Genomic DNA, 25820 nt, shown 5'->3' on the forward strand with positions numbered 1-25820 from the left:
AGTAAATCACATTCAGGAGACTATTTGAAAATGAACTTTGAAATGGACTCAAGATTCTATTCTAAATACGTGATCCATAAATACATAGATAACTGCTACTATTTCTATGGAATTAGTGAACCATTTTTGTCTCTGTAATGAATTTTTCAAATTTCTATTGTTTCCTAAGAAGAAAGTAACTAATATGCTAGAAATCCATAACAACATACAGACATTTTAATTATTTCACTTTTTTCCTTCACCTACTAAAGAAAAGTCAAACGTCATTCAGGTCATATTTTTAACCATGGAATAGGAAAATCATCCCCTTAATTTTCTGATAGGCCACAAAGCAACTCTTAGCTAATAAAAAAAGATATTGACATAATTCCTTGCATCTTATCACATCATAATGGAATGAAATTAGAAATCAACACAACAAAACCCTACAGAAACTATATAAACCCATGGAAATTGAACAATACACTTCTGTTTTTTTTTTTTTCTAAAGAGAGAGAGAGAGAGAGAGAGAGAGAGAGAGAGAGAATTTACTTATTTATTTTTTAGTTTTCGGACACAACATCTTTGTTTGTATGTGGTGCTGAGGATCGAACCCGGGCCGCACGCATGCCAGGCGAGTGCCCTACCGCTTTAGCCACATCCCCAGCCAACAATACACTTCTGAATGGTGAATGAATGACAGAAGAAATCAAATGAGAAATTAAATTTCCATCTGGGGGTAGCCTTGATATCAAGTGCTCATCAATATTTTAAAATGTGTGTTGTCAGATGTGGTGGTACAGGCCTGTAATCCTATGATTTAGGAGTCTGAGGCAGAAGGATCACAAATTCAAGACCAGCCTCAGCAATTTAGTGAGATGTATCTCAAAATAAAAAATAAAAGGGGCTGGGATGTAGCTCTGTGGTAGAGCACCCCTGGATTCAATCCTTGATACAAAAAATAAAGAAATAAAATGCATGTTTACTTGAGAAAATACAATAACAGATATATTGATATATATATCATGGTAGGTAACTACTCTTCTGTGCCACAAATATGTCACCTGCCTTGTAAAACAGAAGATAAGGCCCACCAGATAGATGACTACTAGGCAGAGAATGGAAAAGGCTGAATTCTAGTTTTCTTAAACTAGACTAGTTACTTAAACTAGACTAGTTTTGTTGAAGTACACTAGTTTTCTTGCACTAGATTAATTCACTTATGATTTATTTCCATCTATAATCTAGTAACAGCTTGAGAACATAATAGGCTGAAAGATAACAATTCTCAAATGTAATGCCTCATCTAGAAGAAATGACGTCTAGAAGAAATGCTAATTGAAATGACGTTTGGGATTTACTTTAGAGTAATTGGGGAGTGAAGCATATATTTACAAAAGATTGGCCTCAATGTTAATCTTTGTTGAAACTGGGTGATAGGTATATATGAAAGTCCACAATATAATACATAATACTACCTGTTGTATAAGTTTGAAAGTATTCGGAATAAATTGATTTAAAACACTAAGTATGTAAGTATACAATGTAATAGCTGCGTTTTCAAAAAGAAACGTACATATTTTGGAAATAAAGAATTCAAAAGAAGACAGTCTGCAGTTCCAAATGCAGCCTCTGGGCGCCGCTGTCGGCCAGTGCAGAGCAAGCTCCAACGCCCGGGATCCCTCAGTCTCTTGCCTGGGATTTCCTGCGCAGCCACCAACACACAGAAGCAACCCCTCTGACTCCTGGAGAATACACGCACAGATTCCCATCCCCGAAACTGGGCTCCGCCTGTCCTGGACCGAATACTCTTCCAGCGTGGTAGATAACTTTCTCTCCCAGCTGCGAAGTGGGGGATCCAGTGAAAAAACACCCGAGTAAGTGAGTGAGTGATGGGAGGGAGCTGCGCGCAGAGGCGACGCGCCGGCCGCGGGCAGGTACTGTTTCCCTGGCTGTTGCCTTTGTTCTATTCGGCACTCGGAGAGCCGATCCGCTACTCCATTCCCGAGGAGCTGGCCAAGGGCTCGGTGGTGGGGAACCTCGCCAAGGATCTGGGGCTCAGTGTCCTGGATGTGTCAGCTCGGAAGCTGCGAGTTAGCGCAGAGAAGCTGCACTTCAATGTAGACGCGCAGAGTGGGGACTTGCTTGTGAAGGACCGAATAGACCGGGAGCAGATATGCAAAGAGAGGAGAAGATGTGAGCTGCAGTTGGAAGCTGTGGTGGAAAATCCTTTAAATATTTTTCATGTCGTTGTGATGATTGAGGATATTAATGACCATGCTCCTCAATTCGATAAAAAGAAAATAGACTTAGAAATTTTTGAGTCTGTATCCACTGGTGCACGGATATCCCTTGACCCTGCCACTGACCCCGATATAAACTTTAACTCAATTAAAGATTATCAGATAAACCCTAATCCTTATTTCTCATTAATAGTTAGAGTTAATTCTGATGGTGGCAAATATCCAGAATTATCTCTGGAGAAACTCCTAGACAGGGAAGAGCAGAGGTTACATCGCTTGATATTGACTGCCTTGGATGGAGGAGACCCGCCACGAAGTGCCACCGCTCAAATAGAAATCTTTGTAAAGGACACTAATGACAATCCCCCAGTGTTCAGTAAAGATGAATATAGAATCAGTCTTAGTGAAAATCTGCCCCCAGGGTCCTCCGTGTTGCAAGTGACAGCCACTGATGCGGATGAGGGGGTAAATGCAGAAATAAACTACCACTTCCGGAGCACCGCCCAGAGCACAAGACACATGTTCTCATTGGATGAGAAAACAGGTATGATTAAGAATAACCAATCACTGGATTTTGAAGATGTAGAGAGATACACCATGGAAGTGGAAGCAAAGGACGGCGGTGGCCTTTCTACCCAATGTAAAGTAATCATAGAAATCCTAGATGAAAACGACAACAGTCCAGAAATCATCATCACTTCTCTGTCTGATCAGATTTTGGAGGATTCCCCTCCAGGAATGGTTATTGCCCTTTTCAAAACACGGGACCGGGATTTTGGAGGAAATGGAGAAGTCACATGTGATATAGAAAGAGACCTTCCTTTCAAGATCTATTCTTCTTCTAATAACTATTACAAGCTGGTGACTGATGGAGTCCTAGATCGAGAGCAGGATCCAGAATACAATGTCACCATCATCGCCACTGACGGGGGCAAGCCTCCCCTTTCTTCAAGTGTAAATATCACCCTGCACATCATTGACGTCAACGACAACGCTCCGGTTTTCCAGCAGGCGTCTTACGTGGTTCACGTGGCTGAGAACAACCCGCCAGGGGCCTCAATAGCTCAAGTCAGCGCCTCAGATCCCGACTTAGGTCCCAACGGCCAAGTCTCCTACTCCATCGCGGCCAGCGACCTGGAGCCTCGGGCATTGTTATCCTACGTGTCTGTGAGCGAACAGAGCGGCGTGGTGTTCGCACAGCGAGCCTTCGACCACGAGCAGCTGCGTTCCTTTGAGCTGATTCTGCAGGCTCGTGACCACGGCTCGCCCGCGCTCAGTGCCAACGTGAGCCTGCGCGTGTTGGTAGGCGACCGCAACGACAACGCGCCGCGGGTGCTCTACCCCGCGCTGGCGCCCGATGGCTCAGCGCTCTTCGACACTGTGCCGCGCGCCGCGGAGCCCGGCTACCTGATCACCAAGGTGGTGGCGGTGGACGCGGACTCGGGACACAATGCTTGGCTATCCTACCACGTGCTGCAGGCCAGTGATCCCGGACTCTTCAGCCTGGGCCTGCGCACTGGCGAGGTGCGCACGGCTCGCGCCTTGGGCGACAGGGACGCGGCCCGCCAGCGCCTGTTGGTCGCTGTGCGTGATGGTGGCCAGCCGCCTCTTTCGGCCACCGCCACGCTGCATCTGGTCTTCGCGGACAGCCTTCAGGAGGCACTGCCAGACCTCAGTGACCGCCCTGTGCCCCCTGACCCCCAGGCGGAGCTACAGTTCTACCTGGTGGTGGCCTTGGCCTTGATCTCAGTGCTCTTCCTTCTGGCTGTGATTCTGGCCATTGCCCTGCGCCTGCGATCTTCTTTGAGTCCAACTGAGTGGGGTTGTTTTCAGCAAGGTCTCTGCTCCAAGTCCGAACCTAGAGTTCCCTTCAACTACAGCGAAGGAACTTTGCCTTATTCCTACAATCTGTGTGTTGCGCATATGGGAACGACAGAGTTTAATTTCCTAAAAAGTACTTCACCCTTGCATTCCACCCAAGATGTAGTTGGCGGTAATTCCCCTGGGGCCTTAATTCCAGTTCCTGTTGAGGACAATTTGACTTCACATCCTGAGACTCTAACACCGGTGAGTTTCACATTTGTGTCTTTAATATCCTAGTTTTTCATTTTCACATCTAGGATCATATTTGAAAAATCTCTAGCTTATATCATCTTATCGTCTCTGTTTACCTTTTGACAATTATATCTTTAATCAATCTCTATATATAGGTTTCTTAATGGGGGTGAGATAAAGTGGAATGAAAATACTATAGCATATTAGTTACTTTCTTCTTAGGAAACAATAGAAATTTGAAAAAGTCATTACATAGACAAAAATGGTTCACTAATTCCATAGAANCAGGAAGGAGGAGGAGGAGGAGGAGGAGGAGAAAGAGAAACAAGGAGAATTTTTGGCAACCTCTCACACAGTCTTAAGCTAAACAAATTAACTAAATCTAAAATTTTAAAAATAACTTTCAAAGTCAATTATCTCACAAGAAGTATAATAGTCTTTATATGCATGTGTACAAAACATAATTGAACCATTTAAGTCACAACTTCAAGTAAAATTATAAGATTTTTCTGAATGTAACTGATTTCATAAGACATTAAAAAGCATTATTTACATTTTGAAGTGGGTATATACCTTACATTTTTTAAAAATGGGATAATGTGTTGCAACTATATATTAGCCAAACATCGTATAATATGCTATAGTATTTTCATTCCACTTTATCTCACCCCCATTAAGAAACCTATAAATAGAGATTGATTAAAGATATAAGCGGAGCAGAAATAGAGCACTTGTCTAGTATGTAAATCCTGTGTTCGAGTCCATGGGCGGGGTGGGGGGCAGCGGGAAATGATACCAACAGAAAAACCAAAGAATAAAAGAATCAATATATCCAACAGAGATACAGTAGCGTTTGCTAATATGTACACTAGTGGGTGCAGTAACTTCTTAGGACTCTGAGCGCCGCTGTTCACCTATTTGGAGAGAATCACAGCAAGCACTCAGTCGGTATTCTCACATCTCCAACTGCACAAAGCCCCACAATTCCTACAAACTGGCTCCTGGGCTGCAACAGAAACTCACTCCGGAATTTAAGGTGCGCAGGCTACAGAGAATCCCTGCCGTCACAGAAAGAACAAGGAACCAGTTGAAATATACAGAGGGTCCCGGGAGGACTTCAGGAGAATTTCGTAACCAGAGAACAATGGCTGCTGTGAGGAAGCTCTCCGACCACACCAAGCTGGTCCTCCTCTGCCTTTACCTGCAGATGCCCTGGGAGTCCGGAGCCCGGCAGATCCGCTATTCCGTTCCTGAGGAATTAGAGAAAGGCTCTTTCGTGGGTAACATCTCCAAGGACCTGGGACTGGAGCCCCGGGAGCTAGCGGAGCGCGGAGTCCGCATCGTCTCCAGAGGTAGGACGCAGCTTTTCTCTTTGAACCCGCGAAGCGGCAGCTTGGTCACCGCAGGCAGGATAGACCGGGAGGAACTGTGTGCTCAGAGCGCACGGTGTTTGGTGAATTTTAACATCCTTTTGGAAGATAGGGTGAAACTTTTCGGGATAGAAATAGAAGTAACGGATATCAATGATAATGCCCCAAAATTCCAAGCAGAAAATCTGGACGTAAAGATTAATGAAAACGTCGCTCCAGGAATGTGTTTTCCTCTCCCGGAAGCTATTGATCCGGATGTGGGCGTGAACTCACTGCAGAGCTACCAGCTCAGCCCCAATAAGCATTTCTCACTAGGAGTTCAGAGTCGTGCCAATGGCGTCAAGTACCCAGAGCTGGTGCTGGAGCACGCCCTAGATCGAGAAGAAGAGGCCATTCACCATATGGTTCTCACTGCTTCTGACGGAGGTAACCCTCTCAGATCAGGCACTGTCCTCGTCACTGTGACTGTATTTGATGCAAATGACAACGCACCGGTATTCACTTTGCCAGAGTATCGATTAAATGTTCCAGAGAATTTGCCTGTAGGCACTCAGTTGCTAACGGTCACCGCCACTGACAAGGATGAAGGAGCCAATGGAGAAGTAACCTATTCCTTTCGAAAATTACCTGACATACAATTGTCGAAATTCCAACTAAACAAAAATACTGGGGAAATTAAAATATCTGAAATTTTAGATTATGAAGAAACAAGCTTCTATGAAATAGAAGTACAGGCAGAAGATGGAGGAGCATATATTGCAACTGCAAAAGTGTTGATTACCATAGAAGATATAAATGACAACAGTCCAGAGGTGACCATCACATCTCTGTTTAGTCCAGTGACTGAAGATTCACCTCTAGGAACTGTCATAGCCCTTTTAAACGTGCATGATTTAGATTCTGGGCAGAATGGAGAGGTAACCTGTTCCATCTCAAGTAATCTACCATTTAAGTTAGAAAAGTCTATTGACAGTTATTACAGCTTGGTCACACACAGAGCCCTTGACAGGGAACAGGTATCCTTTTACAACATCACAGTAACAGCCACAGATGGTGGGAGTCCACCTCTGTCAACTGAAACTCACTTTACCCTGCAAGTGGCAGATATCAACGACAACCCACCAACCTTCTCTCACATTTCCTACTTTACCTATATCCCAGAGAACAACCCTAGGGGTGCCTCCATCTTTTCAGTGACAGCCCTTGATCCAGACAGCAAAGAGAATGCCCAGGTCATTTACTCTCTGACTGAAGACACCATCCAAGGGGCACCACTATCCTCCTTTGTATCTATTAATTCAGACACTGGCATCCTGTATGCACTACGATCCTTTGACTATGAGCAATTTCGTGAGCTGAAGATGCAAGTGATTGCCAGTGACAGTGGGAACCCACCACTCAGCAGCAATGTGTCTCTGAGCCTATTCGTGCTGGACATGAATGACAATACTCCTGAGATCCTGTACCCTACCCTTCCCACTGATGGCTCCACTGGGGTAGAGCTGGCACCCCGCTCTGCAGAGCCTGGATACCTAGTGACCAAAGTGGTGGCAGTGGACAGAGACTCAGGACAGAATGCCTGGCTGTCCTACCGCCTGCTCAAGGCCAGTGAGCCAGGGCTTTTTGTGGTGGGGCTGCATACTGGTGAGGTGCGCACAGCAAGGGCCCTGCTAGACAGAGATGCTCTCAAGCAGAGCCTTGTGGTGGTTGTGCAGGACCATGGCCAGCCACCACTCTCATCCACCATCACCCTCACTGTGGCTGTAGCTGACAGCATTCCAGATGTTTTGGCTGACTTAAGCAGCCTTGAACCCCCACATGACCATGATGCTTCAGGCCTTACTCTCTACCTGGTGGTGGCCTTAGCTGCTGTCTCCTGTCTTTTTCTCACCTTCATCATCCTGCTGCTGGCACTCAGACTTTGGCGTTGGCACAAGTCTCACCTGCTCCAGACGGCAGGTGGAGGGTTAGCAGGTGTGCATACCTCTCACTTTGTGGATGTGGATGGGGTGCGCACTTTCCTGCAGACCTATTCCCATGAGGTCTCCCTGACTGCAGACTCACGGAAGAGCCACATTATCTTTCCCCAGCCCAACTATGCAGACACGCTTATCAGCCAGGAGAGCTGTGAGAAAAAGGATCCTTTGTCTTTGTTAGATGATTCAAAGTTTCCTATAGAAGATACTCCTTTGGTTCCAGTGAGTTCTATTTTTACTTTTGCTTTCCTTTAAGCAATTATGATTGGTTTTACCTTTAGGTTTTCAGTACAGTGATGTAAAATTTAAATCTTTATTTTTAATTACTTTTCTCTCAGATTCAGTGACACTGGTCTCTTGCTAAAACATTAAAAGTAGAATTTGATGAGTAAGACTCATCAGCAAAGACTCAAAGTGTCATAAGTTTGTTATGATTAGCTTTGCAGGAACTTAAATTTTATAGTGTTGTTGAGTATAATACTGAAAATTTCTAAGACAGACTTCTATACAAAATGCTTTTCAATTTGTGTGTTTTCCTCAGTGGACAGAAGCTGAAAACCTGGCTCTTTAGACAACTCAAGCTCTTGATTTGTATGCAGGTCTGGTAAAAATAGGTAAATGTCAGAAACAAATGCATTACCCTAACTGGAAACACAAGCCAAGCCCAAGGTTATTCAGCATTGTTCTTCTCAGGGAGAAGGACAATGTGCCTTTGCAATTATGTTTTCCAAACTATACTTGTAGTAACAGTTATAGTTGAATACAGTCCTTAAAGATTTAAAGTTTTCTTAATATTCAGTTAAAATTCATAACAATGTGTGTTTAGGTTTTTCCAACTAAAATCAAACCTGTTAAGACTTTGGCATCTTTTTGCATTTGATTCTCTAATTTCATGTTGCTGTGTGGAAGATATACCTCTTAATTTGACTCTCCTTACTCAAGAGGGATTCTAAAGAGTCTATAGTGGGTTAAATAGAGAAGAGTTGTGGTTCTATTCTCTTTTCTTTTTAAAATTAGACATCCCAATCATTAAGGGTAAAACTAAATATGGTTTGAGGAGAGATAAATTTGTACATGTTCCCAAGAACAGGAGTAAAAGCTATGTTGACAAGGGTATTTCATTAACAAGGTAGGACTTGTTAATGTAGAGGAAGTTAAACATACCTGAAACTCTGAAACAAATTCAGAGTCAAAATAAGAGTAAAGAAAGAAATGTCATTTTTTTCAGGATACCAGAAAATAAGCAAAGAAGTACACAAAATTCTTCCAAACAAATGATCAGTGGATGAATTAATTAGCACATTTAAATCAGTGATATAAGCTGGGTGTGATAATACATGCCTCTAATCCCAGTGACTCCAGAGATTGAGGGATAAAGGCCAGCCTCAGCAATTTAGTGAGACCCTAAGCAACTTAGTATCTATCTCAAAAATAAATAAATGAATAGGACTGGGATGTAGCTCAGGGTATAGCACTCCTGGTTTCAACCCCAACTATAAAACAAAACAAAGATAATGATGTATTTTGTTTCCTCTCTTTAATTACTAATACTCTGCTAACTTGATGTCATAAAAATCAGAATGTTCTAAAATGTCTCAACTATTTATGAGACCATGACTTTTTTGTGTCAATCAGCATTTGGTTAATTATAGGTCTGTGGGAAGCTGAGCACACTCTCTAGGGTAATAATTATTAACTGTGAAATCATTGAAACTATTAAGTTTCTGTCCATGGGAGTCAAATTACTATGCATCCATCTAAGTAATTCTACCATTTTGAAAAAATACAGGTTGAAAATACATTTTTGACATTGTATCTATTATAAGCAAAATTTTTTAATATAATTATTTTTAAAGCAATACAGAATATCCTAGATGATTGCCAATGGTTACATTCTAATATCTAAATGTGGAAGGAAGGGTTATTAGTTTCTGACTGAATAAAGGCTAGGATTAAAGACAAAAACTTTTTGCTTATCTTCAGTACTTCCCATTTTATCGGTAATTATTCTTAAAAAGAGCAACAGTAATTATCTCTGAATGGTGGAATTCAGTGGCAATGGGCCATGGGATAGAAGACCTATAGACCTCCTATAGACCTTCACTCTATATTCCTTTAAAACTCAAAATAAATTTTAATACATAAAGAGACATGTGCTTATGATGACGTAAAAAGTCTTTGTGGTGAAAATGGATTCACCAAGGAATGAGATTCAAATATTTTGGTTATAAACTTTGAAAAATCGAAGATTCCCTAATTGAAAAGCCAGGCTGCAGTTCCACACGTAGCCTCTGGGCGCCGCTGTCGGCCAGTGCAGAGCAAGCTCCAACGCCCGGGATCCCTCAGTCTCTTGTCTGGGATTTCCTGCGCAGCCACCAACACACAGAAGGAAACCCTCTGACTCCTGGAGAATACACGCACAGATTCCCATCCCCGAAACTGGGCTCCGCCTGTCCTGGACCGAATACTCTTCCAGCGTGGTAGATAACTTTCTCTCCCAGCTGCGAAGTGGGGGATCCAGTGAAAAAACACCCGAGTAAGTGAGTGAGTGATGGGAGGGAGCTGCGCGCAGAGGCGACGCGCCGGCCGCGGGCAGGTACTGTTTCCCTGGCTGTTGCCTTTGTTCTATTCGGCACTCGGAGAGCCGATCCGCTACTCCATTCCCGAGGAGCTGGCCAAGGGCTCGGTGGTGGGGAACCTCGCCAAGGATCTGGGGCTCAGTGTCCTGGATGTGTCAGCTCGGAAGCTGCGAGTTAGCGCAGAGAAGCTGCACTTCAATGTAGACGCGCAGAGTGGGGACTTGCTTGTGAAGGACCGAATAGACCGGGAGCAGATATGCAAAGAGAGGAGAAGATGTGAGCTGCAGTTGGAAGCTGTGGTGGAAAATCCTTTAAATATTTTTCATGTCGTTGTGATGATTGAGGATATTAATGACCATGCTCCTCAATTCCTAAAAGATGAAATAATCTTAGAAATAAGTGAATCCGTCAGCCCGGGAATGGGAACAATTCTTGAGTCTGCAAAAGATCCTGATATTGGTATGAATTCACTGAGCAAATATCAACTGGGTCCGAATGAGTATTTCTCATTAGTGGTGAAAGATAATCCTGATGGCGACAAATATCCAGAATTGTTATTGCAGAAGACCCTGGACCGAGAAACACAAAGCACTCACTACCTGGTGCTGACAGCCTTAGACGGTGGGAACCCACCCCTAAGTGGTACTATTCAGATTAGAATCATAGTGGTAGATGCCAATGATAACCCTCCTGTGTTTAGCCAGGACGTTTATAGGGTCAGCCTCCGGGAAGACGTGCCTCCAGGCACCTCAGTTCTAAGGGTGATGGCCACTGATCGGGATGAGGGCATCAATGCAGAGTTCACCTACTCTTTCCTTGGAGTGGCTGACAAAGCCCAACGTGTGTTCTATCTGGATTCCAGTACTGGAAACATTATAACTCACCAGCCCTTGGATTTTGAAGAAGTAGAAAGATACACAATGAATGTAGAAGTAAAGGACCGTGGATCTCTCTCTACACAATGTAAAATAATCATAGAGGTTCTAGATGAAAATGACAACAGCCCAGAAATAATAATCACTTCTTTATCTGATCAGATTTTGGAGAATTCCCCTCGTGGAATGGTTGTGGCCCTCTTCAAAACACGGGACCGAGATTCGGGGGAAAACGCAGAAGTCACTTGTAGTTTAAGTAGAAACGGTCCGTTTAAGATACGTTCTTCTTCCAACAATTACTACAAGTTAGTAACAGATGGGGCCCTGGACCGGGAGCAGACCCCAGCATACAACCTTACCATCACAGCCACTGACAAAGGCAAGCCACCCCTCTCGTCCGACATAACCTTCACCCTGCACATCACTGATGTGAATGACAACGCTCCCATTTTCCAAAAGTCCACCTACCTGGTCCATGTACCAGAAAACAACCAGCCCGGGGCCTCCATAACCCAGGTCGGAGCGTGGGATCCAGATCTGGGACCCAATGGCCAAGTCTCCTACTCTATTATTGCCAGCGACCTGGAACCCAAAACATTGTCGTCCTATGTGTCGGTGAACGTGCAGAGCGGCGTGGTGTTCGCGCAGCGCTCCTTTGACCACGAGCAGCTGAGAGCCTTCGAGCTGACGATACAGGCGCGAGACCAGGGCTTGCCGGCTCTCAGCACCAACGTGAGTCTGCGCGTGTTGGTGGACGACCGCAATGACAACGCTCCCCGAGTATTGTACCCGGCGCTGGGGCCCGACGGTTCCGCGCTGTTCGATACGGTTCCTCGAGCCGCACAGCCCGATTACTTGGTCACCAAAGTGGTGGCGGTTGACGCTGACGCAGGTCACAATGCTTGGCTCTCTTACCATTTATTGCAGGCGACGGATCCCGGACTTTTCAGCCTGGGACTACGCACGGGCGAGGTGCGCACTGTGCGTCCCCTGAACGACAAAGATGCTTCCCGCCACCGCCTGCTAGTCGCTGTGCGTGATGGTGGACAGCCGCCCCTCTCAGCGACCGCCACGCTGCTCTTAATCTTCGCTGATAGCCTACAGGAGGCTTTGCCGGACATCGCAGACCACCCTATTCCCTCTGATCCTCAGGCAGAGCTGCAGTTTTACCTGGTTGTGGCTTTGGCCTTGATCTCGGTGCTCTTCTTTCTCGCAGTGATTCTGGCTATTTCTTTGCGTTTGAGGCAGTATTCCAACCCTGTAGCCAGAGGCTGCTTTGGATCAGTTTTCTGCTCAAAGTCTGGACCTGTGCTGCCCCCCAATTACAGCGATGGAACGTTGCCCTATGCCTGTAATATGCGTGGGCACGGGGATCAAACTAACCCGGAATTTAATTTTCTTACTTCTGTTAATAATTTTCCTGCGGTACAAGATATTCTCAACAAAGATAGCTCTTCAGTGTTATTGGCTAGCATTTTACCTCCTGGTGTTGAAGCAGAGAAGAACACGCTTGACCAGGTATTTAAAATGACGCTTTTTATATTTCAATATGCCAGTGTAACACAATATAGTACTATTTCATGATTTTAGATAATATTTTGGTGAAGGTCTTAAGATAAATCTAGGTCAAACCTTTGGGTATTACCGTTAGAAAAAAAAAGTTTTCAATGCTTCAAAATCCTCCTACCATACAAAGGTATTTTATAGTAAAATTATTGAGGGTTGGGGGTGTCGCTCCCTATGTTCCATTCCCAACACTCCCCACATATAAACAAGAAATCTCAGAGGAAATATTCATGAAAGTACCTTTTAGTTAAGGATATGAAATAGTTATATTTTATCATGGTATTTTAAATATCAACCCTAATGCTGTTTAAATTTTATCAAAAGTTTTATCTTTATTATACTCACAAAAATGGTAAGAATTAGTCATTCATTCTACTTGATAATTTTATGGGGACCATGCTATCTCCGCGTCCACAAATGCCTGCTCCCTTCAGTCAGTAAAATTAATTAGAACGAAGTTTTCAGTCCCGGTAGTATTTGAAATTTTTAAAAATTGAACAAGTTCTTTTAATAATCATTACTTTCATAAGTGCTTTTGGTAAACATTTAGCATCTCATTACATAACTATTTTTTGCGGTTTTAAGCTTCATAAATACGTATGATTCACAGAGGTAAGTGTTAACAATTTCTTCTGGAACCGGCACATCAGTTTTTCTTAGTGGTTGCAATAATAAAAGTGGGCTCTAGGCGCCGCTGTTCACCAATCAGGGAACGGGAGGCTGCGAGCTATTGAGCCCCTTCCCCGACCTCTACTACACAAAGCAGAATAAGATGGATACTCACAGATCCTGATGCTGGAAACTTAAAAGCACTTTCCTTCGCTTTCTAATATATTTTGGATGCGGACGGCCTGGGACCTCGTGGACAGACAGGTAAGCTGATTCAGATCAAACCCGGTCTAGACACTACGGATTATCGGCTCTATCCCGGCCATGGCGAATCCGCCCCAGAGCCTGGAACGCAGCGCGCTGGTGCTGCTGTGTATTTTCCTGGGGACGCTGCGGGAATCTGGAGCCGGACACATCCGATACTCTGTGCTAGAAGAGGTGGACAAAGGCTTCTTCGTGGGCAACATCTCCAAGGACCTAGGGTTGGAGCCCCGGGAGCTGACCGACCGCGGAGTCCGCATCGTCTCCCGGGGGAAGACGCAGCTTTTCGCTCTGAATCCGCGAGGTGGCAGCTTGATCACCGCGGGTAGGATAGACCGGGAGGAGCTCTGTGAAACGGTTTCCTCCTGCTTTTTAAATATGGAGATTCTTGTGGAGGACACCCTGAAGATTTATGGAGTGGAGGTAGAAATAATGGATGTTAATGATAATGCTCCCAGCTTTCGGGAAGAGGAAATAGAGATAAAAGTCAGTGAGCACGCAGCTCCTGGATTGAGATTTCCTCTACCTAACGCTAGGGATCCAGATGTGGGAGTGAACTCTCTCCAGAGCTACCAACTCAGCCCTAATAGTTACTTTTCCTTGCAAATGAGAGGCGGAACTGATGGGGCAAAGAATCCGGAACTAGTGCTGGAGCGAGGTCTGGACCGGGAGAAAGAGGCGGCTCACCTCCTCCTCCTCACAGCCTTAGATGGAGGCGATCCCATCCGCAAGGGCTCAGTTCCCATTCGCGTGGTGGTCCTGGATGTAAATGACCACATCCCAAAGTTTACACAGTCTGTGTATAGAGTGAGTGTTCCTGAAAACCTCAGCTCTGGAACTCGAGTGCTCGTGGTAAATGCAACGGATCCAGATGAGGGTCTCAACGGGGAAGTGATGTATTCGTTCCAGAATACAGAAAGCAAAGCTTCTGAAATATTCCAGTTGAATTCTCAAACTGGCGAAGTTCTAGTACAAGGGCCTCTGGATTTTGAAAAATATAGGTTCTATGAGATGGAAATTCAAGGCCAAGATGGTGGCGGTCTCTTGACCACTGCTAAGATGTTCGTTACAGTTTTGGATGTAAATGATAATGCTCCAGAAATAACTATCACCTCTTCTATTGATTCGGTGTTGGAAAATTCGCCTCCAGGAACGGTAATTGCTCTTCTAAATGTGCAAGATCGAGATTCTGGAGAAAATGGTCAGATCTCCTGTTTCATTCCTAACAATCTCCCTTTTAAGTTAGAAAAAACTTATGGAAATTATTACAAGTTAATAACAAACAGCGAGCTGGACAGAGAGCAAGTCCAGAGCTATAACATAACATTGACAGCCAAAGACCAAGGAAGTCCATCCCTATCCACAGAAATTTACCTCTTACTCAATGTGGGAGACAAGAACGATAACCCTCCAGTCTTCACTCACTCTTCTTACTCTACCTATGTTTCTGAAAACAATCCTAGAGGATCCTCCATTTTCTCAGTGACTGCTCTTGACCCAGATAGCAAAGAGAATGCCCAGGTCACTTATTCTCTCACAGAAGACATGATCCAAGGAGCACCTCAGTCCTCCTATGTATCTATCAACTCCGATACTGGGGTACTGTATGCATTGCACTCTTTTGACTATGAGCAGTTCCAAAACCTACAACTGAGAGTGACTGCATGTGATAGCGGGGACCCACCACTCAGCAGCAATGTGTCAGTGAATCTGTTCATACTGGACCAGAATGACAACATTCCTGAGATCTTGTATCCCATCCTCCCCACTGATGGTTCCACTGGGGTGGAGTTAGCACCCCGATCTGCAGAGCCTGGATACCTGGTGACCAAAGTGGTGGCAGTGGACAGAGACTCAGGACAGAATGCCTGGCTGTCCTACCGCCTGCTCAAAACCAGCGAGCCTGGGCTCTTCACTGTGGGGCTGCACACAGGTGAGGTGCGCACTGCCCGGAACCTACTGGACAAAGATGCGCTCAAGCAGAGCCTCGTGGTGGCCGTCCAGGACCATGGTCAACCTCCCCTCTCAGCCACTGTGACACTCACAGTGGCAGTGGCTGACAGCATCCCAGAAGTCCTGGCCGACTTGGGCAGTCTGGAGTCTTCCACCAACCCAGATGAATCAGGCCTCACACTCTACCTAGTTGTGGCCATCACAGCAGTCTCCTGTATCTTCCTCATCTTTGTCATTGTGCTGCTGGCACTCAGACTGAGGCACTGGCATTCCTCACGTGTGCTCCAGGGAGCAGGCAGTGGGTTAGGGGGCATGCCCGCCTCTCACTTTGTGGGTGTTGAGGGGGTGCATGCCTTCCTACAGACCTATTCCCATGAGGTGTCCCTCACCGCTGACTCTCGGAAGAGCCACTTGATCTTCCCGCAGCCCAACTATGCAGACACGCTCATCAGCCAGGAGAGCTGTGAGAAAAGCGAGCCTCTCTTGATAGCTGAAGACTCAGCTACTGTTTTAGGCAAATATGACCCAACAAACAATCAGGTGAGATTTATTCTACCCAATTGTTAATGCGTTGGTACAAGGGTTTTAAGGGGATTTTTTTTCAGAGCCTATTAAGAAAACTGGGTTTAGGGCAGGTGAAAGTTCATACACATTTAGAATATTCATGAGTTCTTGTACTTTACCTTTCATCAGATTTTCCATCATTTTGCACAAAGACTTTGTGGAAGTCATTTTTTTTAGTACTGGAATATTTTCTTTTTATTTTAAAGGTCTAATTCATCTTGGCTTACTTTGTAGATAAGTTGAATTTTAGTATTATTTTTCTATCATCATTGTCTGTGGCTATCAATGTAAACTGATTAATTCAAATTAAGGATTCACAGTTTTTATTCATTTTCACAGTCTTCTAATTTGACTGTGTCTCCATTGATTACAGTTACATTCTATCATTATTTGCTATTACTTCTAATGTCAAAGTTAACCATATTGATTCAATAGCTTGTTTCTTCTGTTCTATTCATATGCACACTTATACATGTAACCATTTTTCTAAGCATAAAGCAATTCTATTTTGCTTTTTGATGATTGATAATATATTTAGATTGTATAGACTGTTTCAACTTTGCCTCATTGCTTCATCCTATCAAGATAGATTTGAGTAGGTTTTAATTATTGAACTTGCTTGGGAGAGGAAATGTAGAACTTTTTTTCCCTTAAGTTCCAGATATCTTTTTTATTACTATGATGAAGTCAATAGATTGTTCTCAAGAAATAATCAAATCATTGAACTGGTATTATTTCCTTTTGTTCTTTACTGTCTGTGTAGAAGACTTTTTAATGTAGAAAGTTCACATATGATAAAATTTTGATCCAGTGCTTCTCAAAAAGTTATTTTCAAATCTGTTAAAAGATTTATTTTCAGATTTATTTATATAGAATAGTTTCTGAGTTATGTAAGAGATTGAGTAGGTATTTAGACTTTTATAAGAGATTGATTTAGGGGTTAAGCTCTGTGGTTTAGCTCAGCAGTAGAGCATGTATTTGGCATGCCCAAGGCCCTGGATTCAGTCCCAGCACACACAAAGAGACTGATTTAACTGGTATTCTTCTGGGTATTTTTTGTTCCTTTTCAAACTATCTAGGAAGTATGGGTTCTTGCTTTCTTTCCTTCATAAATTCATTTTGTATTCTATATAATTATACTCAATTACTGTTTGAGAAACAACTTTTTATTGACACTTTGATAGTTATTTAATGATATATATGTTATCTAAAGCAATGCCTAGAAAAACCAAGTATGAAAATGGAGACTTACTTAGGGTATCTGATCACAGGAATCATTTTCATCATCAGTTAAATTCAGTATTCTCACATAATTTCTAGATATTTGTGCATTAATGTTCCCTTTCAAGTTTATGTTTACATTTAGGAGTTGGCCTTAATATAATTAACTGTTAGTTGAGTACCTAGTGTTCGGGGAAGGGATCAATTGTAGAAAGGGAATTCTTCTGACAGATGCCTAAATTAGTCTTGAAGTCAAGAAAAATGCTGGAGTGTTGTGAGTATCTCAGTCGTTCATTCATTTGGAGAAAAGATTTTGCCTCATTCTCTTCCAACATGTGCATTTCCTCTGATTAGAAAAAGACCAACTGTTAACCTCTTATTACTATATGAGCCTATATCTCTACTGTATAAGCCCATCTCCAAGAAACCTTCTTTGATAATAAACACTGGAAAATAAACACATCCAAAATTCAGCAAGTTCCCTATATATCAATCTAATTTATCTGTTGGAATACCAAATCCCATTAAATTTGCAAAGGCTTCTGACTGCTGTTTTCTAAATAGACTCTGAGTGTCGCTGTTGGCCAATTTGCTGCAAGAGCTGGATCCTGAGATCCACCCAGAGTGGTATTCTGCATAGTCACAGAAGCCAGGGTGAAAGGAGAGTGGCCAGGACTTGTGTTTTCTTTTAGGCAAGAATCCGTTGAGATTGGGATACACTCAAACTAGGAGCATTGGGTTTTCTCTGCAGTGGAAATAAATATTTTAAAAGCAAATTGTGAAGCATCTTATCTTAACATCGAGGCTGCAACAACACGAAGAATGGAATATAGGGCGAAGAAAAGGAGCAGGACCCTCTATCGGCAAGTACTCTTTCCTTTCCTGCTGCCTTTGTTCTGCGCAGCTCTTGGGAAGCAAATCCACTATTCTATTCCAGAAGAAATGGCCAGGGGCTCGGTGGTGGGGAACCTTGCTGAGGACCTGGGGCTGAATGTTCAGGATTTACTGACCCGCAACCTTAGAATTGGTGCAGAGGAAAAATACTTTACTATAAACACTGAGAATGGGAATATACTTGTGAGTGAAAGAATAGATCGGGAGTTGCTCTGCTCCCAGAATTCCCTGTGTGTTGTGCCCTTAGAGATTGTAGCAGAAAATCCTCTAAATGTTTTTCACATAAACGTGATGATAGAGGATATAAATGATAATCCACCCAACTTCCCCCAGAGCAGCATTGTTCTACAAATCAATGAACTTGCAATTCTGGGGACTCGGTTTGGCCTGGAATCTGCTATAGATGCAGATGTAGGACCTCACTCTCTCCAGGATTACCAGCTCAGCTCTAACGAACATTTCTCTTTGATGGTGAAGGGCAAGTTGGAAGACAAAATTGCCCCTGAATTAGTGTTGGAAAAGCCCCTGGATCGGGAACAACAGAGCTCCCATCTCCTGGTCCTGACAGCAGTGGATGGGGGAGACCCAGTCCTGACTGGCACAACTCAAATTCAAATCAAGGTCATTGATGCCAATGATAACCCACCAGTGTTCAGCCAGGATATGTACAAAGTCAGCCTTAAAGAGAACATACCCCCAGGCACCTCTGTGCTGAAGGTGACAGCCACCGACCAAGATGAGGGCATCAATGCAGAGATCACCTACTCCTTCAAATCGCTAGGACATAATATTGGAAATAAGTTTATGCTAGACCATCAAAATGGAGAAATTATATCCAAAGACCCTATAGACTTTGAAATCAGTAGCCATTATACCATAAGCATAGAAGCCAAGGACGGTGGAGGCATGGCCACAGAATGTAAAATTATACTAGAAATTCTAGATGAGAATGACAATGCTCCAGATGTGGTTTTTATGTCAGTGTCCAGTTCCATAACCGAGGACACAAAGCCAGGCACCGTGATTGCTCTGTTCAAAACACATGACAAAGATTCAGGAGAAAATGGGGAAGTCACATGCCTCATAAAAGAAAAACTTCCTTTTAGAATTGAATCTTCCGCCAATAATTACTACAAACTTATAACAGATGGGACCCTGGACCGGGAGAAGACCCCAGAATACAATGTCACCATCACGGCTACCGACAAGGGCAAACCGCCCCTTTCCTCCAGCACAAGTATCACCCTACACATTGGCGACGTGAACGACAATGCTCCAGTTTTTCAGCAGGCCTCCTACATGGTGCACGTGGCTGAAAACAACCCTCCAGGATGTTCCATCGCTCAAGTCAGTGCCTCCGACCCAGATTTGGGGTCCAATGGCCAAGTCTCCTACTCCATCGCGGCCAGCGACCTGGAGCCTCGGGCATTGTTATCCTACGTGTCTGTGAGCGAACAGAGCGGCGTGGTGTTCGCACAGCGAGCCTTCGACCACGAGCAGCTGCGTTCCTTTGAGCTGATTCTGCAGGCTCGTGACCACGGCTCGCCAGCGCTCAGCGCCAACGTGAGCCTGCGCGTGTTGGTAGGCGACCGCAATGACAACGCGCCGCGGGTGCTCTACCCCGCGCTCGCTCCCGACGGCTCTGCGCTCTTCGACACTGTGCCGCGCGCCGCGGAGCCGGGCTACCTGGTCACCAAGGTGGTGGCGGTGGACGCTGACTCTGGACACAATGCCTGGTTGTCCTACCACGTGCTGCAGGCCAGCGATCCCGGACTCTTCAGCCTGGGGCTGCGCACCGGCGAGGTGCGCACAGCTCGCGCCTTGAGCGACAAGGACGCGACTCGCCAGCGCCTGCTGGTCGCTGTGCGTGATGGTGGACAGCCACCTCTTTCGGCAACAGCCACTCTGCTCCTGGTCTTTGCTGACAGCCTGCAGGAGGCACTGCCAGACCTCAGTGACCGCCCTGTGCCCTCAGACCCCCAAGATGAGTTGCAGTTTTACCTGGTGGTGGCCTTGGGCTTGATCTCAGTGCTCTTCCTCCTGGCAGTGATTCTGGCTATTGCCTTGCGCCTGGGTCACTCCTCCAGTTCTGCTTCCTGGGGTTGCTTTCACTATGATCTCTGTTCTCAGACTAGGCCAAGCGTTTCTCTCAACTACAATGAGGGAACTTGGCCTTATTCATACAATATGTACGTTGCTTCGGATTCCCGCAAAACAGAGTTTAATTTTCTCACTATGACGCCAGAAATGTTCCCCCAACAAGATCTTTCTAATGAAGCTTCTTTGGCAGTAAGTGTCACTGTGGAGAATAACAAGATAAAATTTGACTCTGTTGCTCCTACTCACGTGAGTTTCAATGAGTCCTTTATTTGTATGTGGTTTGGTTTAATTTTCAAACCAATATTTTGGCAAGAAAATCTTAAGCAGGTAATTGCTTCAAGTTTGTTTGATCACTCTCAATATTGTAGATTACTCAACCTTCCAGCATTTTGGAATATTTTATTCACACACACCAAAAAATAACCAAAACAAAACAAACTCTGTAAGAAGTAAGCATTATGATGCTACTGTCATGTAAATATTTTAAATTGAACTATAATTATTGTTCTTTCCTGTTTTTGTTTGTTTGGTAATGGTAATTTAACCCAGGGTGCTACATCCTTGATCCTTTTTAAAATTTTGAGACAGGGTCTCCCTAAATTGCTTAGGACTTAGCTAAGTTGCTGAGCTTTGCCACAAAAATGCCATTTTCCTCCTTCAGCCTCCCAAGTCACTGAAATTATAGGCATGTGCCACTGTAGGTGTTTCTTGAGCAATCAATATCTTGAGGATATAAGGCTTTTTCTTTATTAACTATAAATTGAGAGGAAACACATAAGGTTTTTTTTACAGAAATAAAGACAGTAATAATTGATAGTAATATTCAGGTATATCAAAATATTATTTGATAATAATATTCAGATATATATACATATTTACTAGGGGTTCTTGGAATTTCACTAACTAGTCAGTTTTATGTCTGATCTTCCTTTACAGGTAACTCTAAATTCCCTCCCAACATTTACTTATTTAAAATTCCTGAGGATTGAACCTAGGGCCTCACACATACTGGACAAGGGCTCTACCACTGAGCTACATCCCCAGCCCTCCAATTTTTAAGATATTATTTTGTGACTACCAAGGACTGGATTGTAGTTCAGTTGTAGAGTGCCTGAGGCCCAGGGTTCAATCCTAGTACCTTTCCAAAAGCACTTTTCCTCAGAATGTAAATATTTACATTCATGAAAACATAGTAGCCAGTTATTTCTTAGGAGGATTTTTTTTCCTGTATTTTGATGTGTTTCCAAATGTAATACTGGTAATTCTCAATAACTGGAAGTAGGTCAGTTACCCAGTAAAAGGTAAGTTTATAACATTCTTTGGATTACTAATTTTCTTTTAATAAGATTTTCTGAACACAAAACATTCTTTTGAAATATAATGTATTATTTTAAAATTTTTATTAGTTATCGATTAACCTTTATTTGTTTATTTGTTTATATGTGCTGCTGAGAATCAAACCCAGTGCCTCACACATGGTAGGTAAGGGCTCTACCACTGAGCCACAACCCCAGCCCCTATAATGTATTATTAGAATTGTAGAGTATTAGCTTTATTTCCAGTTAGTGCAAGTTGAAACACTTCCATTTAATTCTGAAAGCGTTGATACATGTTCACCTGACTTCTTCCAGGTATGTTTCTGATAATGTGTTCAATTTCTCATTATTAATTTTCCCTACAATCATGAAAATTTGATTTTAAGTGTTATATGCCAAACTGTTAAAGTAGTGCTTCCATTTAGGCACACCAAATAATCTACTGAAAAAAAAATGCCCCACATTATAGCTGAATCTGAAAGTTTAAATTATTTTATTACAAAAACTATCAAAACAGGAGCCTCCTCCCATAATAGATGTGTTGAGGGGTGTGGATCTCAAAGCAAGTGCACTAAAATCATGAGATTAAAATTACTTTTATGGAAACTTCAAAGTCTCTTAAAAGTGATTGGAAAAAATGGAAAACAGCTACAGAAAACAATCTTAAAGTGGTTCTATATGGAAAATGTTAAGGAAATTAAAATAACCTCGCTAAAGTTTCTACTTAAAGAAATACTATTGGTTTAGTAGGCTCCATTCCTATCCTTATTTGACGAACAGTAGATGGAGCTATTTGAGGTATAAAAATGAAAAATCCTTTCCCGGGAATCCAAGATTGTGCAGTAATTGGTTAGGACTCTGAGCGCCGCTGTTCACCAATCAGGGAGAGAAAAGCAGAGATCCTGTTCGCCTTGCATGCGCCAAAAACACAAGCACAGATAGATTGAAACAGACCATCTTTGTGAAGAAACTGAACGCAGGAGCTCGCACCACCCGCTCGCCTCAACTATCCGGCGACAGGAGAGCTGATCCTGACTTCGGTGTCAAGGGTAGAATTAGAAATAATCCTAGAGGAAAGTGACACAATGATTTCTGCAAGACTTCACCCAGATGGCAAGGGGCTGGTCCTGCTGGGAGTTCTCCTAGGGATCCTTTGGGAAGCCGGATGCACCCTGATACGCTATTCAATTCCTGAAGAGCTGGAGAAAGGCTCTAAGGTGGGCGACATCTCCAAGGACCTGGGACTGGAGCCCCGGGAGCTAGCAGAGGGAGGAATCCGCATCGTCTCTGGAGGTAGCACTCAACTTTTCGCTTTGAACCCGCGAAGCGGCAGCTTGGTCACGGCAGGCAGGATAGACCGCGAAGAACTTTGTATGGGAGCCATCAAATGTCAATTAAATCTAGAGATTCTCATAGAGGATAAAGTGAAAATATACGGGGTGGAAGTAGAAGTAAGGGACATTAACGATAACGCTCCCTACTTCCGTGAAAGTGAATTAGAAATAAAAATGAGTGAAAACGCAGCCACTGGAATGCGCTTCCCCCTTCCCCACGCTTGGGATCCAGATGTCGGGAAGAACTCTCTGCAGAGCTACAAGCTCAGTCCGAATCCTCATTTCTCCCTGGAGGTGCAAAACGGAGCAGACGGTAACAAGTATCCGGAATTGGTGCTGGAACACGCCCTAGATCGAGAAGAAAAGGCCACACACCACCTGGTCCTCACGGCTTTGGACGGGGGCGATCCGGTCCGCACCAGCACCGCGCACATCCTCGTGATAGTTCTTGATGTGAACGACAATGCACCAGAGTTTGCTCAGTCCGAGTATCACGTGAGTGTTCCGGAGAATGTGGCCGTGGGCACTCAGCTGCTTCTAGTAAATGCCACTGACCGGGACGAAGGAGCCAATGGGAAAGTGATGTATTCCTTCCGGTACGTGGACGATAAGGCGTCCCAAGTTTTCAAACTAGATAGTAATTTAGGGACGATATCAACAATAGGGGAGTTGAACTATGAGGAATCAGGTGTCTACGAGATGGAAGTGCAAGCAATGGATAATGCAGGATATTCAGCACGAACCAAGGTCCTGATCACAGTTCTGGACGTAAATGACAACGCCCCTGAAATAATCGTCACCTCTCTCACCAACTCAATTCCGGAAAACTCTCCCAGAGGGACATTAATTGCCCTTCTAAAAGTAAATGACCAAGACTCTGGGGAAAATGGACAAGTAGTCTGTTTTATCCAAGGGAATTTGCCCTTTAAATTAGAAAAATCCTACGGAAATTACTATAGTTTGGTCACAGACACAGTTTTAGACCGGGAACAGGTTGCTAGCTACAACATCACGGTGACTGCCACTGACAGGGGAAGTCTGCCCCTATCAACTAAAACTCATATCTCCTTGAAGGTAACAGATACAAACGATAACTCGCCAGTCTTCCTTCAGGCCTCCTACTCTGCCTATCTCCCAGAGAATAACCCTAGAGGCGCCTCCATCATCTCCGTGACTGCACACGACCCCGACTGTGATGAGAACGCCCAGGTCACTTATTCCTTGGCTGAGGACAACCTCCAAGGGGCACCCGTGTCCTCCTATGTCTCCATTAACTCAGACACCGGCGTTCTGTACGCATTGCACTCCTTCGACTATGAACAATTCCAAGAGCTACAGCTGCAAGTAATGGCACGTGATAGTGGGAAACCTCCACTCAGCAGCAACGTGTCTTTGAGCCTCTTCATTCTGGACCAGAATGACAACACTCCTGAGATCCTGTATCCTGCCCTCCCCACTGATGGCTCCACTGGGGTAGAGCTGGCACCCCGATCTGCAGAGCCCGGATACCTAGTGACTAAGGTAGTAGCAGTGGACAAGGACTCAGGCCAGAATGCTTGGCTGTCTTACCGCCTGCTGAAGGCCAGCGAGCCAGGGCTTTTCTCCGTTGGGCTACACACGGGTGAGGTGCGCACCACAAGGACCCTGCTGGATAGAGATGCCCTCAAGCAGAGCCTGGTGGTGGCTGTGCAGGACCACGGCCGGCCCCCTCTCTCGGCCACTGTAACGCTCACAGTTGTGGTGGCCGACAGCATCCCCGACGTCCTCGCAGATCTGGGCACTCTAGTGTCTCCTGCCAACTCTGAAACCTCAGGCCTCACGCTTTACCTGGTGGTGGCGGTGGCTGCAGTGTCCTGTGTCTTCCTGGCCTTTGTTATTGTGTTGCTGGCGCTCAGGCTGAGGCGATGGCACTCCTTGCGCCAGCTCCAGGCTGCAGGAAATGGATTGGCTGGCGTACCCGCCTCTCACTTTGTGGGCGTGGATGGGGTGCGCGCTTTTCTGCAGACCTATTCGCATGAGGTCTCCCTCACTGCCGACTCTCGGGAAAGCCATTTGATCTTTCCGCAGCCCAACTACGCAGACACACTCATCAGTCAGGAGAGCTGTGAGAAAAGTGAGCCTCTTTTGCTGGCAGGTGATTTGGTCTTCTCTAAAGACAATCATGCATTAATTCAGGTGAGTCCATATCATATATTCTCTGAGTTTGGATCAAAATACCTCTTAGTATAGCTGATTCATGTGTATTTAGAATTGATAAAGCAGATGCCAGTAAATTTACGTGCACTTCGCACACGCCCACAACCCAGTTGTTCTGTTTCCTCATGCCTTGTTTATAAATATATATGTATGTGTATATAAGAATATACAAACATATATAATATGTATTTAAACGTTTATATAAACAATATGACAATATTATTAATGTACTATTATGTACTATGTTGCCGCAGTCCGGCTGCAGCCGGACTGCGGCACTATATAAACAAATTATAAAGTATTTAGTTAATATTCTATATAGTTTTCTAGTTTATCAACTATAATACTCTTCCTGCTTATAATATTTTTCCTATTAGCTATGTAGCAGCTTTGTGTCAAACATTTAAAGTCAATTTATCGGTTAAGAACATAGATTCTTGCTGGGCTTGGTAGCACTTGTCTGTAAACCCATCTACTAGGGAGGCTGAGGCAGGAGGATCTTGAATTCAACAACAGCTTCTACAACATAGCTAGACCTTGTGTAAAATTTTTAAAAAGGGTTGGGAATGTATGTAGCTCAGTGGTAGAATTCCCCCCTACATTCAATCCCCAACACCAGAAAGAAAAAGTTTTATATATGTATATATTTTTGTGGTGCTGGACCAGAGCATGCTAAGCTCCCTATCACCGAGCTATATCCCCAGCCCCAATAGAATGGCTTTAAAATAT

The 25820-nt window shown here is 44.1% G+C and overlaps 1 protein-coding gene across 19 annotated transcripts in view; it reads left to right on the plus strand.

The window, feature by feature from the left end:
- The window catches only part of LOC107142049 (protocadherin gamma-C4), a 157439-nt gene that overhangs the window by 63962 nt on the left and 67657 nt on the right, over window positions 1–25820 (plus strand). The window contains exon 1 of one of the 19 annotated variants that reach the window (XM_048811682.1): window positions 1126–4289. The exons of 11 other annotated variants lie outside the window; for them this stretch is intronic. In XM_048811682.1, the coding sequence (XP_048667639.1) occupies window positions 1872–4289 (2418 nt within the window). In that variant the 5' untranslated portion in view covers window positions 1126–1871. Of the gene's footprint in view, window positions 1–1125; window positions 4290–5091; window positions 7846–9119; window positions 12596–13468; window positions 13517–13542; window positions 16007–17149; window positions 20492–21809; window positions 25071–25820 lie in introns of those variants that run through there. 7 more of the 19 variants (XM_048811676.1, XM_015485424.2, XM_048811692.1 and 4 more) reach the window with 7 other exon arrangements.

The sequence above is a fragment of the Marmota marmota genome, unplaced genomic scaffold, assembly GCF_001458135.2.
Source record: "Marmota marmota marmota unplaced genomic scaffold, marMar, whole genome shotgun sequence".
NCBI classification, from domain to species: Eukaryota; Metazoa; Chordata; class Mammalia; order Rodentia; family Sciuridae; genus Marmota; species Marmota marmota.